The 15,563-nt window shown below is 37.9% G+C and overlaps 2 protein-coding genes across 2 annotated transcripts; both read left to right on the top strand.

Moving 5' to 3' along the window:
* The first annotated feature begins 4,629 nt into the window (after positions 1–4,629).
* LOC129421200 (uncharacterized) lies at positions 4,630–8,309 on the top strand. Its single transcript, XM_055176563.2, has 4 exons — positions 4,630–4,788; positions 5,717–6,388; positions 6,673–6,802; positions 6,909–8,309. Exons 2-4 carry the CDS (start codon positions 5,764–5,766, stop codon positions 7,318–7,320), a joined length of 1,167 nt encoding a protein of 388 aa, XP_055032538.1. The 5' UTR covers positions 4,630–4,788; positions 5,717–5,763; the 3' UTR covers positions 7,321–8,309.
* Positions 8,310–8,973: 664 nt separating this feature from the next.
* On the top strand, positions 8,974–13,813 carry LOC129421202 (rap1 GTPase-GDP dissociation stimulator 1). Its single transcript, XM_055176565.2, has 5 exons — positions 8,974–9,344; positions 9,436–9,540; positions 11,704–11,826; positions 11,982–12,107; positions 13,146–13,813. The coding sequence occupies exons 1-5, from the start codon at positions 9,299–9,301 to the stop codon at positions 13,616–13,618; spliced, it is 873 nt and encodes a 290-aa protein (XP_055032540.2). The 5' UTR covers positions 8,974–9,298; the 3' UTR covers positions 13,619–13,813.
* Positions 13,814–15,563: the final 1,750 nt, after the last annotated feature.

Genomic DNA, 15,563 nt, shown 5'->3' with positions numbered 1-15,563 from the left:
GAGGTAATAATATATGTACTTTTTGAAAGGCACTCTCTTCATACTCCTGGGTTCTCTTTTTACTGCATACTAGGTACAAAAGCTATTACCCTTTTAAAAGTACAAATTTGTACCTAAGGAGTCCACATTAGTACCTCAAAAGCACAAACTGGTAGCAAATGTATATATACACTCACCTAAAGGATTATTAGGAACACCTGTTCAATTTCTCATTAATGCAATTATCTAATCAACCAATCACATGGAAGTTGCTTGTCAAGACAATAACTTGAACTCCAAACTGAATGTCAGAATGGGAAAGAAGGGTGATTTAGGCCATTTTGAGCGTGGCATGGTTGGTGGTGCCAGACGGTCTATGTATTTCACAATCTGCTCAGTTACTGGGATTTTTACTCACAACCATTTCTAGGGTTTACAAAGAATGGTGTAAAAAGGGAAAAACATCCACAGGCAGTCCTATGGGCGAAAACACCTTGTTTATGCTAGAGGAGAATGGGCCGACTGATTCAAGATTAATAGAAGAGCAACTTTGACTGAAATAACCACTCATTACAACCAAGGTATGCAGCAAAGCATTTGTGAAGCCACAACACGCACAAAATATTGAGGCGGATGGGCTACAACAGCAGAAGACCCCACCGGGTACCACTCATCTCCACTACAAATAGGAAAAAGAGGCTACAATTTGCACGAGCTCACCAAAATTGGACAGTTGAAGACTGGAAAAATGTAGCGTGGTCTGATACGTCTCAATTTCTGTTGAGACATTTAGATGGTAAAGTCCAAATTTAGCGTAAACAGAATGAGAACATGGATCCATCATGCCTTGTTACCACTGTGCAGACTGGTGGTGGTGGTGTTATGGTGTGGGGGATGTTTTCTTGGCATACTTTAGGCCCCTTAGTGCCAATTGGGTATCGTTTAAATGCCACAGCCTTCCTTAGCATTGTTTCTGACCATGTCCATCCCTTTATGACCATCATGTACCCATACTCTGATGGCTTCTTCTAGCAGGATAATGCACCATGTCACAAAGCTCGAATCATTTCAAATTGGTTTCTTGAACATGACAATGAGTTCACTGTACTAAAATGGCCCCCACAGTCACCAGATCTCAACCCAATAGAGCATCTTTGGGATGTGGTGGAACGGGACAGCTTTTGTACCTTGTTTTCTGAAAGTAACTAAAGTTTAGTCCTAAAACTTTAACAGCTTTGTGACTATTGTTATATATGAATGAAACTGAAATGAATTAAAAAATGTAAATAATTAATTACTTAATGAGATTTTTATGAGAATTTAATACAAAAATAATGAGTTTTTTTGTATTGTCTCATTGTCCTTATGAAATTGCCTCTTAATGCAGGCTGTTTGTTTTGAATGCAGCAGTAAAGACATGAACGAGATCTTTATTATCCTAAAAGACCTCAAGGGATTGTGAAGAAAATCAACAGAGTGAACACAATAAACTCCTACAAGAGTTTAAAGGGAAGAAAAAGTCTTGGGGCAAGAGGAAGAAAAAAGCTTTTGAACACAAACTAGTTTCCAAAAATACCACCGCGAAATATTTTCAAGTTTGTACACTGTCAGAAATAAATGGTCCCTAGCTTTCACTGAAGCGGTACCCTTTTAAAATATACATAATGGTAGAGAACAGTGCATATATCGGTACCAAATGTATCTGTCCCCAAGATTTTTTTCAATAGTCCTGCCCTGGTAACAGGAGGACCATTTTGTCTTACAAGAATACATATCCATCTATAAAACATCTGTAAAAATACAGTATTTATGTGGTGTTTCACATGACACAAAATCAAATCTAAACATACAACTCAAACCGCACCCAAAAATCAAAAGTTCGGAATATTTATGAAATGCATTTGCACTCTGTATTGTTTATAGGACGGCATAAGCGAGTTCAATTACGTTCAATAAAACCAAATTGAGCACAGCATAACAGGTTTAGTCTGTGCACGTATGCTCATAATCATAAAGCTACAGCTGGGGAGCCCAGTATGAGTGACCTTCTGTTGATGCCATGGAAAGTCACCCACAGAGTCCCATCTCACCCACACAAGCATGCATACATTACCCTCTCAATACTCTCATACTCCCACTACATTCATGACCTGATCGCTGGCACTGATGTGTTTTACAGTCGCGTTATGCCTCTGTGCCGCTTCATGATGAACTGCAATTTTAATAAGAGAAACAAGAATTTTACTAGTGCGCTGCTTTGATGGATGCAGCGTTGTCATGGCAACACAATGGTTAAATTGCCAGCAGTACCACCAACTCTTGCAGCACATTTAAGGATATTTAAGAGACAATTGTCTTTGTGCTCTGTAACTTAGGTCAGTCACGGGAGGGGGGGGGTTGTTGGAGGAGGTGGAGAGGGGCAATAACCCGAAAGCAGGCAAGTCGTCTAAAAAAGCATCATTTTTAAAGTGTGGCAGCAATACATCAGTGAGCCTTTGTTTTTTTGTTTCAGGCTCAAAGACTCTCATCTGAAGGCTCGGTCTATCATAACTGTCTTTACCTACAGGCGTCGCTTTTCGTTTTTATTAACCCCCTCTACTGCAGCCGATCCCCACCCAAGACAGTTGGTATGGAAACAGATAAGAATGAAAGGACCCGGTCTCTTTTTCTTCCATGCATGCTGATACCAGACATTAAAGACTAGGAGAAGATGAGTGTGGAGCATAAGGCCTCTTATTGGTAGATATTTGTATTAATGATATGTCTCGCTTAAATGAGTCTTGACACATTTGTGCACGCCATAACGTTTTGGAGCTATTTTTGGACAAACTCTGTCTGCTATTTTTCGTGTCTATCACATTGTGCATGTTAATTTAACTGCCACGTGCACACAATAGCTATTATAAGAGTGTTCAAACCTATATGATGTAAATGATGAATTGCATTGCAATTGTTAGTCCTAATGCAAAATAATACCTTCTTCCGCTATCTGTACCTTTTCATGGAGTTTGGCAATGGGACAACAGCAGAGCGTTTAGCACTGGCTGCTACAGGCATTGGATGTTGGTGTAAGATAGCGTTTGAAGTGGAGCATACTGTCAAAGTCATTCTTCTCTCATGCATCAATCATGTTCTGTAATAAAAAAAGTAAATAAAAAAATGATTTGCTTCATCTTAAAATGTTTTTTTTATTTCTGGTAGTTTAATAGTCTCTACACATGCATAAATGTCCTCAAAAAAGAAACGTGTGTTTTGCTGTGCTTTGTAATATGCAGTTATTTTGCGGCACACTTCTATTCTTTGTATTCATTCACTCAAGCGCCATGTAGTCTTTGTCTGACATCAAACAATGAATTGAAAACACAAAAATCTTTCTTTCATCAAAATTGCAAAGAGCTTTCATTTGATCTACGTGAAAGAGGCTTTTTATTAAGCCAAAAGTAATGAGTCATGGCAGACCTTAAGTATTTTGTCAATGTGACCTGACAAGGTTGCTGAAAGAGGAAATATTTATGCTTTTCTAGAAGAAATTGCTTTTGACTCCCTCTACTGTCCCCTCGAGCCTCCTGTGCTGACATTTCATTTCTGACCAATAGATAGCTGCCAGAAATATGAATTTTATGTGTCAGGAGGCCAGAACAAAGGATAGCATTTCTCTCACCATACATTTCTGAATAATTCCTCACATTAATAATTTCCTGGTTTCTTATAACTATCCCTCGATTGGCCAAATTATAAAAATAAATGACTTTGGCTTTAATAATTAGCACCCAAGACCTAATGTATGCAAACAACGCTATGGGATGGACAGCAGCGCCACTGTGAGAATAATGAGATTGTAAGACGTATTGATTTGTGAATGGAAATACTGACATCTAGCGGCGAAAAGCAATAATGAAATTCACAAAAGAAAGAACAGTTTGTAACATTCTTGGATGTCCTATTAGACAAAGACTCTGATAAACTATTGTTTATAGATCAGGTTGAAAAAGGCCATCTGATATTTGACTTAAATACTTTGATTTTATTTCAAATGTGACAAATAATGCACATAAATCAAAGTGCTTAATCATAATTAGCCAGTTTCACTGCATGACTTTTATCATTATGTGAGGCGGATGACAGTGAGCTTACTATGTATAATGGGTTCTTGTACAGTCGTTTTTTATTGCCTTACATATTGTTATATATGATACAATAACTTGATTTTATATATATAAATAAGAAAAGGAAAATAATGAAAGACAATAAAATACAAAATAAAATAAAATCATACTAATAACAGATCTAGTGCATTTTGTGTTGAGGTTATTTAACTTAAGAAATTAAGAAGCAACTCCAAGTTTAATTTCTACCTTAAATAACAAAAAAATAACAAAAAAATGGGTAGGCTATTCGTTCAGCACGTGTTTGTTTATGAATAATGTATTTCCCCATAACTAAACAAAGTACACATTTATTAGTAATCTTTGCTTATCAAATAAAAACATATATTTAACAAAGAAAAACTTTAACACATTTTCAGAGAATGCATGCCAAGTACAACCATTTTAAGCTCCGGATATTCCGCCTGTTCGCGCTGACGTAATATGATTGACACAGACCTCGCCGAATAAGAACTGTCAAAGAATACGACTGACGGTGACATTAACCAATGAACTTACGAGAACTTGCAACTATGGCGCCTGTGCCTCATCTGCTGATTTGCAACCCGCCGAAACGGGATCGGTGAAGAAGGGGACCTTCGATCGGTTCGCCATGGACTGTTCTAGGATCAGTGAGGTTTAAAACGACTCTAACTATAGAGCGGTAAGTAAGAATACCGTCAGCAACTTGCGTGTGAAACAAGGTTAGCGATCGTAACCAGAAGAATCCGAAAGAAACTGACGTTTGGTCGCTTTTGAGCACATGAAACGGTGGAATATCACGTTTCAAACATGATGGTGGCTATGGCCTTCCCTACTTAACATCAAAACAAGTAGATTATCTCTTGTCAAAGTCAACACTGACTTATGCACTCGGCTTTCTGTGTTATTAGTAGCTTGTTTGTGCGTGCAATAAACGCAACATTAAATGACATACTTATACTTTATCTCATGTATATGCTGTACCTTAGTTTAGGGTCTGTATTTGATATTTATGTTTAAAGCGTTGAAACAACATACCGCCGCGCGCTCGCATGCACGCGCTTTGAAGTTCAGCAGCTGCCGTGCCCGTGACGTAACGAGTCCTTAGGTTCTTACCTTTATTGAGATGTGAACCCCATTGGCCAATATAGTAATTTTAACAAAACGTCATGTCTTTATTTATTTTTTAATAAAACAATATAAAAACAACTAGGTAAGAAATTAATATTGCGAACATGGCGTCGAATTATATTTTTTATATTATTATTTGTCCAATACATCCTCCTGCCCCTATGACACACATTTTATCTCTGCACGTCACTACACAGAAAACCTAATAAAATACTTTTAGTTACTTAAATTTACTTTTACTAGCCCCTCCCCATCAGCCTGTAATCTGGTAAGGAACGCCCACTTTTAATGTTCCTGATGAATTTATCATGAAAATACTTTATTTTCTCTAATTAAATAATATTCTGCTTCAATGTCTTATTTTATTAATGAATTAATTTGTGAATGATTATTATGTTAACTTTTTATATGATTTAATATAATGTATATACACATTTTATATAAATATAAACTATTTTCAAACTATTCTTATTTCTTAGATATAAACTATATAGTTGATCATCATTGTACCTGTGAGAGGGGAAGAATGGATCCATCTACGGGTATGCACATGTCCCAGAACAATGATCTCCGTGTCACTGTCAGTAACCCCATTATATCCATGTATCAGCCTCAGCCGCAACCTCCAAACATCACGCAGATCATCACACAACACGTGGTACCTCAAGAAGTCTCCTGTCATGCCATGCAACACGCTATTTCATCACACCTCCAACCGGCATCTCACATGCAGACCCACTCGCACATCCAGCAAGTGACACATCTACAGCCTCAGCCACCTCAAGCCCACGTGGAAGCACACATTTCAACACAAGGCCATGTAGCGACACATGCTTCATCAGAAGGCCAGAGTGCCACACCTTCTCAGGACGGTGCAGTGAACTCCCTACAGGTCCCTTTTGCGGAAGTAGCCTCACTGCTGGACCCTAACATGAAGAGCTCAAAGGCCCGCAAGTACCAGATCCATTATGATGAGGTTAAAAGGAGATTGGAAGCGCCTGAGAAGATGTCTCTTCGATCTCTGGCCGCCTATACGAGAGTCAGCCGAGGTCCAGCTAGTAAGAAGACCCTACTGGAGTCCCTCAACGTCTTCGGACTGTCGCCGAGCACCAACACTGCCGTGTCTAGTTCTTTTTCGAAACTTACTGAAGGTAAGCCTGGACAATTTAGTCAATTCAGAATATAGACTAAATAGGCCATCAATTTCACTTTATTTATTATGACTCAACTTGTATACCTAAATGCTTTGATTTCTTTGTATGAAATCAATATTTGGCTTGATGGGTACATCTGGTGGAAATTTTGTGTCAATAGCCCACTTAGAAATCCCTTCACTGAGAAAATGCTAATGCGTCAAATACTTATTTTCCCCGCCGTATGTACGTTCCGCTAAAATATGATGGTGAATGTGAATTATGTTATGACTTATTTTCAGGTGACACGGCGGCCCTTTGCAAAGACATGAAGGACTTTGCACTGCAGTATGTGGATTATGATAACATGGCGAAACAGTTGCTTCCTGAAACAAACCAGGTGCAGCACTGGTCGAAAATTATCGAGACAAGGTAAGGCATTGTATTTGTACAATAATACCACAGTAGAATCAGTCAATCGGATTCAGTCTAATTGAATAAATGCTTAAAACCTCGATTGTGTCTCGCTATCAAACAGGAACTATCTAGAGGAGATGCGAAAGATTTTTAACGATCCCATGAACAGCCACCTGTTCTCCAACGTTACGCACGGTCTCGGTAACGGAATGATGGACGTGGCTCTTGATCTCATCGACACCGTCATCGACCGACAAATTCGAATCCTCTCAGGGAACACGGACCCCAAACCCGAACCTCCGGCGAGAAGGATCAGGAAACGCAACCGTAAGCCCAAAGCTGCCACGGAAGATGGCAAACCTAAAGACAAAGGTAAACGAGGACGAAAGAAAGGAAAACAAATTTGTCTGGATTCCACCGTCGCAGAGGTTCCACAACCCACGGAGATGGAGAGCAGCGTCTTAACGCTAGTGTCTGTGGGATACGAAACCATTTCAAGTGGACTCACCTCCACCAATGCTGGTCTTGCTTAATGGCACGTGCCTAAGGGGCACAGCTAGAGAGACACTGTGAATTCCGAGTGCAAAAACTTTTCAAAGAAAACTTTAGTTTTATAATGTTCGACTTCTTACCTTGTCTCAAAAGTGAAAGTTTTACTTTATTCCTTAAAGGGATAGTTCACCCAAAAATGAAAAACCTGTCATTATTTTCTCATCCTCAGGTTCTAAACCTGTACACATGTCTTTTTTGTGATGAACACAAAAGAAGATATTTTGATAAATGAAAGCTGCCGTAACCATTGACTTCCATAGTAGGAAAAGAAATATAGAAGTATTGTGATAAATGAAGAAGATATTTTGATAAATGATGGTAAGCACACAGTTACCGGTACCCATTGAATTCCATCGTATTTGTTTTTCCTACTATGGAAGTCAATGGTTAAAATCAGCTGTGTGCTTGCCATCATTTATCAAAATATCTTCTTTTGTGTTCATCACGGAAGGGAAAATTCATACAGGTTTGGAACAACATGAGGATGAAAAAATTATGACAGAATTAAAATTTTTGGGTGAACTATAACTTTAAGTTTGGTCAATGCAAGATGTTGTTCAACATCATTTTTCTTAACGTTATTTTCATTTAAAACGCAAAAATAATTTGTTGCTCTTAAAGTTTTTGTTTGTTGTTCGCAGTACGAACAAACGTACACAGACTATCAAAGTAGCATGCAAGCTACTGTTTTTTGGGCACTTTTATTTTATTCTGTTAAAACAAATGGTAATAACAGTTTTTGTTAGCATTATTTTAAAACAGTTTTTATTTCATTGTACTTAATTTTACAATCTCAGCAGTTTAGTTTGAATAATAACATATCTTCTCGATTGGACTTTTTTTAGTTTTCAAAAAATATTTATTTTCTTTCGCATCTGTTGTGTAATGTACGTAAATGACTGTAGCCTGTACTCTGTAAGATTTGCAGATTGCTCATCTGAAGCTTGTATTAAAGCAATTCCTTTTTGAATGATTTGTATATTATTTTTTGCTTGAAAAGGCAAGGATTTCCTGATTTGGGGGATTGACCTGAGGAAACCAGGCATCATGGTGATGGCTTGCACAAGCACACACCACTCACATTTTCTTTAAAAAAAATAATTTTGTTATTATTATTTAATCCTGACAGATTGTAATTGTTTGTTTTCAATTGTTTGTATTTATTATAGAGATACATAACGATTAATCGCGATTAATCTATAGCAGAATAAAAGTTTTTGTTTACATCATATATGTGCGTAGACTGTGAATAATAACTTTGTATAAATAAATGCACACACATGCATGCATATATTTAAGAAATGTTTACATGTGTATATACATTTGTAGATTTATGTATAATTTATATTATATATATTTTTATTTCTTAAAATTATACATGCATGTGTGTATATTCATATATACATAATTATTATACACAGTTCACACAGATATATGATGTAAACATCTGCGGTAGATTAATCACGATTAATCGTTATGCATCCCTACTTTATTAGCTTGGTTTAATCCAATACAGCTCGATTCAGCTGCATTTGTAATCTATTGTACTCTCACAAATCAGCTTTTCTAAACCCAATCCCCTTTGAGTATGCAGGGAAATCTGTAGCATGTAGGCACATTTGTAGCTGAGCCAATGTTTTGTTTGCTCTATTCTCTCTCGTGTCCTCTGAGAGATATCTGACTCTTGTGTACTGCAGTTCACAGCAGGACCTACAGTCGGCCCTGTACAGCACAAAGCTTTAGTCAGAGGATTTGGAGTGCATTAGTGTAAATCTGAGAGGGAATATAGACAGAGAAAATAAATAATGGATGGAAGGGCGCGTGTCACAAACAGATCTATGTATGTACAGACAGAGCTGAAAATTAAAGAAAAGGGAGAGATGGAGTTGCATGCGATTTTAGTACAGAAACGCAGTCGTAGGCAAAGCTGAGAGTCATCAGAACCTTGCATTGGGACATATGGACAAGATGGTAGCCAGCTGTCCAATCCCCAGCACACGTAAGGGTAAGTAGTTGCTAACACAATGGAAAGACTTAGTAAAATGTTTTGGTTAAAGTTAAAATCTATTCATTAAGACTTAATTTTATTGTCTCAGATTCATTAAGTGCTGCAATAGAAGCCCTCAGTGTGAGTACAGAACTTGTCGAGGAGGAACTTAAGCCATATTTGGACACGGTGCTGAATGTTGCCATAGAGAGAAGTGAGTGTCTGCATACAAGCAACATTTATTTTACACTGTTCCATTTATTACAATATAATCACACATTCTCTATAAAATGAAGTAAATGCTCTGTTCAGAGGTATTAGCTTCTGTTTGAGCAGATTGGGCCAGTAAATTGTGTTAGTACGGAAAGCTGCTTAGTGTATTGCAATGACACCTTGGCTTTATATAGTAGGGGTTTAGGCTTCAACACAGGGCCACTGTCATTTGTGGCCCTGGACCACAAAACCAGTCATAAGTCGCCAGTCGCATGACTGGTTTTGTGATCCAGGGTCACATTTGTTAAATATTACCTGACTCTCTAAAATGCTTATTCTGATTGATCAGTCATATGTGGTTGAATGTTTTTACCTTGGTGATATAGAGGTATAAACACACTCAAAAAAAAAATATGCATGGTTGTTTCAACTCATGGTTGGGTAAAATATGGACAAACGGAACTAATGGGTTAAATTAAATAAGAAAATTTAAACATTTTACCCAACCATGGGTTTAAACAACCATGGTAATTTGTTTTGTTTATAAAGTGCAGTGTTTTGAGATTATACACTTTGGCTAATAGTCGCAGTGTTGGGGGTAATGCATTACAAGTAACGTGCATTACGTATTAAAGCACTATGTAGTTTTTTTACCTCTAAATAATGTCTCTAAAATTATTTCAGTTGATAGAACAACTTTTAACTGTACAAATTGTACTGTTGCTGCAACCTGAGCAGCCTCCTAGCTGCTACAAGCACACTCTGAAAGTGGCGGTGGAGGGTAGGAAACACAGCCCCGCCCCTCCTCCTGCCTGCAGAAGAGTGTCTGATACCAGGCACTGTTGCGCTTTTCAACCACATGGGGGAGCCGTAAGTCATTTTTACATGGAAACTACATAGTGTTGCTTTAATATTACTTTTCTGAAGTAACGAGTAAAGTTACACATTACTTTTTAAATGTACACATTAATATTTGAGTTACTTTTTTAAAAAAGTAATGCAAGTTACTTTTTTAGTTTAATTAATTCGATTTAAAAAAATATGTACTGAATTAAACTAAACGTAGTCACATTATGCACTCTATGTGAGATGGCAGATGACATTTTTGTGATGAAATATGCAATTTCTGAAGTCAGAACTGTTCAGTCATATAAAACTCCTGCAAGGCCTGAAAGAGATCAAGCCTCATCCAAGAATAAGTAACGCAAAAGTATCTAAAAAGTAACATAAGCATTACTTTCTATGTAAAGTACTAAGTAATGCAATTAGTCACTTTTTTGGGAGTAACTAAATATTGTTATGCATTACTTTTAAAAGCAACTTTCCCCAACACTAGTCGTGTGTTTCATGTCCATCCTCAGGGTTTCAGACTGCCACCAAAATTTGAGAGTGTGCCACTGAATTTTACATCCAGTCGCACATGTGCGACCAGTTAATTTTACCTCTTTTTTTGTGATGTGACACTGAATTTGAAAAAGCACATTGTACTTTCTGTATTTATCATTAAAGTATTTATTAGTAATACAATGGAAATTTGTAGAAATGTGAATATATGGTTAGCATGTTGATTTACGGTGTGGGCACCTAAATGTTCTGGTTGCGCCCCTAAAATTTTCAGTTGGGGGCCACTGTTCTCCTAGTGAAAAAAGTTAGTCTGGAGCCCTGATCCTGTTGCTTTGTTCTCTTTCTCACCAATATTTCATGGTTATTTATTTTGCATTTTATTTAAGATGTTGTCAAATTATTGTTAGAATGTAATCTTAGTCATTATGGCATAATAAATGCCCATTTTAGGAACCCAAAGCAAACAGGATATTATCTGGACACGGGTTATAAACCACATGTAATGTTAAAGGATGTTTAAACAAAAGATAACCCCTGTGGATTTGAAAACAGAGTATCTCCATTTGTCTCTGTTAGAGCCTGACAGGATTTATTAACCGGGCTGTTTACTTGAACACAATTGGTCAGGTGACCAGCAACAGGCACCTCGGTTCCTTTAAGCAAACATGCTTTAGTAATGTGATTATTCTGCACATACATGTATATATTAATGCAGAATAAATGGATAGGTATAGTTCAACATGTTGGAGACAACTGCATCATCATTATTAAGAGTAATTCTTTTGATTGACATCCCATGCATGCATGTTTCCTACCCTAGAGAAAGGCATCGCTGAGCAGGTGGCAGAGAGTGGGATTCTGCCTGTGCTGGCACAGATTTTAAGAAGAAAAAGTACACTAACCGTTCACACAGTCAGACTGGTGGCTGAACTTGCCAGAGATGGTAAGAAAAATAAATGTTTTAAGCAAACATGTAATGTATAAATGTGGTGGTGTTCTGATGAACACAAAGAAAGATATTTTGAGAAACGTTTATAGAGGCTCCATTGACTTTCATAGTATTCTTTTCTGACGTTTCTCTTATCTGTCTGTCCTCAGCTCCTGTGAAGGAGCAATGCTTTGATACAGGCATTGTGTCTGCCCTTGTGACCTTACTGCTCAGCCAAGACCAGGACCTTCTGCTGTATGTCAGCCAGGCCATTGCCAGGATCTGCTATGACAGCAGTAAGTGAACTTCAAGTTCTGTCCTGTTCCTCTAAACACAGGACACAGCATTGAGCTTTATTGGAAATAGAAATTATGTCTTATTGCAAGAGGACATATAAACACAAAAATTTTTGTCTTTGGGTGTGATTTTAGCGCATTGTCTAAAGTGCTGACGCACAAGGGTACCGTATTTTCCAGTCATAGTCGGACACACTTTTTCATAGTTTGACTGGTCCCGCGACTTCTAGTCATGTGCGACTTATATGTCAAAATTAATTCATATGAACCAAGAGAATCCATTACCTTCTACAGCCGCGAGACTCCACTTTATGGTGCTCCTGTATTTATATAATTCAATAGATTCAGTGATGTGGAATGACTTCAGGACCGTTTTGAACTTGAATTGGCTTGCCGTGTTAATTTAGCCTATTCAGCCTTGTTTAGTTGAATAACTTGCCTTTCCAGATTTTGGAAAATCATTTGTGAAATCATTTTCTAAATAAACACGACGTATAGTCCAGTGCGACTTATATATGTTTTTTCATCTTCAAAACGCATTTTGGATTGATGCGACTTATACTCTGGAGCGACTAATAGTCTGGAAAATACAGTATGTCCAAATCCACTTTTGCTAATTTAACGATGGGAAAAATGTCTAAAAGTGTTGTTCCTATTCTCGTAATGAGTAATGGGTGTGTTTTGGGCGTAACGTGCAATAAACCAATGAGAGTCTCCTCTCTCATTCACTTTAAAATCCAGTTGCGCTCTGGCCATGCCGATTCCTTATTTAGATTGGGGAATTTGTAAACTAAAAAACTAAGCGGAGTAAGAAGACCCCCAGTTTAAGATTGATGTTAAAAATTTGTGTCACTTTTATTTGTATTGAAATTGTTATTTTTTGTATTCAAATCTTTGGTTTTCTTTCAGTCATGGAAGTAAAAGTAGCAGGCTTTTAATTGCTGTTAATGTTTGGATAGCCTGCATGATCAGTGTAATTTCCAAGAATAATTAAGTTAACAATAAGGTGGATAACGTTTTCAAAATCTCTATTTTCAGACCTGCAGCAGGAGAGATTCCTGAGGCTCGGAGCTGTTCCACGCCTGGCGTCGGTTCTTCTCAGGCATAGTGAAAATGAAGCACTAAGGAGCTCTTTCCTGCTGGCCCTCTGTAACCTGTCCGACATGGGCGAAGAGGACGCCTCCACGCTGGCCTGGGAAGAGGGGGCGTATTTCAGCGATGGGGAGCGAGTGTTTAGAGGCACCACGCGATATTTGTTCGGTTTCTCTTCGGCTGTGACGGTGGTCAGGCTGAGAAAGACTAACGGTCAGTACTCCGTCACGGTAGAAGTTCTTCAGCGATGCTCCACGCTACTGTGGGGCGCCCACAACGGCCGGCACGCAGGGCACCACCTAGCGAATTTAACCCACCTGGGAAGCTGCCCCAAGCTGTATAAAGTATTCAAATGCTCTGTAAAGAACATTCCCAGGAATCGAAATCTGAGGACAGCGGTGTTTCACACCCTTTTGTGAAACTGAACATTCAAGTGCTTTCCAACATCTGAGGTGGCCTAAAAAGAGGATCTGGTGTAAACCAGTCCCAAAATTTAAGGAGCTCATTTCAGCCATTTGTAATCGAGATTGGAGCCTTATATGCTCTTAAAGAAATGCATAACTGCATTGAGTGATCTATCTTAGAGATAGAAACTGGCTGTGCATAGAGTATGGGTATAGCGTTTCTGAACTATGTGATTAGTCCATATAAGAGGCCTTACAGCAGTGTATTATTCAGACTCAGTGTACAGGGTCAGTGCAGCTGACACTCACCCAGGTCACAATATGAAAGCATATTTGCAAAATTTACCATGAGAAATACATTTACAGATTAGGCCTTGTTTACATTTCCTATTCTCTCTGCTTGGAAAACTTTTTCAGATCTGTTTTGAATACATATTCATGTAAGAATATGAATTTTTCTGATATGATATGCTCGAAAATAGTCAATATCTGGGTTACACATAATTCTGATGGTACCCATTTTACTTTCTGTTATCTATAGGGTAGATCAGTGTTTCTCAAACTTTTTCCGCGTGCAGCCCCCCTTGTGTACGGTGCATTCCTTCGCGGCCCTCCCAAAGAAAATTTATGACAAAAACTGTTCTAAAATTTAACATTTTAATTAAACAAAGCATATTAAATTATACAAAAGTAGTTCTGTTGGTTAGCAGCCTTATTTTTTTAGGTTTAATTACACAGAATTCATGATAAATGAATGTATTTTATAAAATGTCATAAAACTGGGGCCCCCCTGGCAACATCTCGCGGCCCCCCTGGGGGCCCCGGACCCCAGTTTGAGAACCACTGGGGTAGATGTTATAGGGTTAGTAGAATAAGTAGGGCTGTCATGATTATGAAATTTGGCTGACGGTTAATTGTCTACTAAATTGTGACAATTATGACGATTAATTGCCTGTTTGGGGCTTTGATGATTATGACAATTATTTGTCTCTTTTATTGCATTTATATTTAATTCTAATACATTTTTTGTTTGTTCATTTAAAAAAATTCACACATTGTTGTGATTATTTAAAGTAAATATTTTGCAAGGTTTAGATGGCAGTAAATATTAATACACATAACACATATTTAAAAGTAATTATTTAATGAATATCTTTCAAAAACTGAAAATTCTTCATAAGAAATAAACACAATAAAGTGTTTAACTGAAAAAAAGAAAGCAAAATAAACTGACTATACCAGAACAGGCCTTAAAGGGATAGTTCGGCCAAAAATGATGTTGAACCCATGATTTGCTTGCCCCGGGGCCGTCCGAGATGCGTGTGTCTATCGTTTTTCGGACGATGACATTTTCAGTTGTTTTAGAAAATGTTTTAGATCTTTCAGTTAATCAAATGTGAAGTTATGGGGTCCACGACCTTCAAGTCCAAAAAGTGTGCATTCATCCTTCACAAAATAAATCCAAATGGCTCCACAATGATAAACAAAGTCCTTCTGAGTGAAATCTGCGCAGTTTCATTGTAGAAATATCCACACTTAAAACTTTATAAACCAAAATAACTTGCATCCGGTAATGCCGCCATCTTAGTCGCGTCCGCATTCAAGATCAGAGCTTTACGCAGCGTACGGAGGTTACTCTGCTGCTGCTCTGTGCCCCCCGCCTCCGAATTTGTCATACGTCACTAAGAAATGTCCGTACACTACGCTGATTCTCTCTCCTGAATACAGAGGAGTCTAAGATGGTGGCGCTACCGGAAGGTAGTTATTTTGGTTTATAAAGTTTTAAATATGGATATTTCTACAACAGCACCGCACGGATTACCCTCAGAAGACCTTTATTTATCATCCTGGAGCCGTTTGGATTTATTTTGTGAATGATGGATGCACATTTTTTGGACTTGAAGGTCGTGGACCCAGTAACTTTACATTTAATTAACTGAAAGATCTAAAACATTTTCTA

The sequence above is a fragment of the Misgurnus anguillicaudatus genome, chromosome 4 (assembly GCF_027580225.2).
Source record: "Misgurnus anguillicaudatus chromosome 4, ASM2758022v2, whole genome shotgun sequence".
Lineage (NCBI taxonomy): Eukaryota > Metazoa > Chordata > Actinopteri > Cypriniformes > Cobitidae > Misgurnus > Misgurnus anguillicaudatus.
Note: the sequence above shows the minus strand (reverse complement) of the source record. Positions and strands in the feature narration are given on the sequence as shown.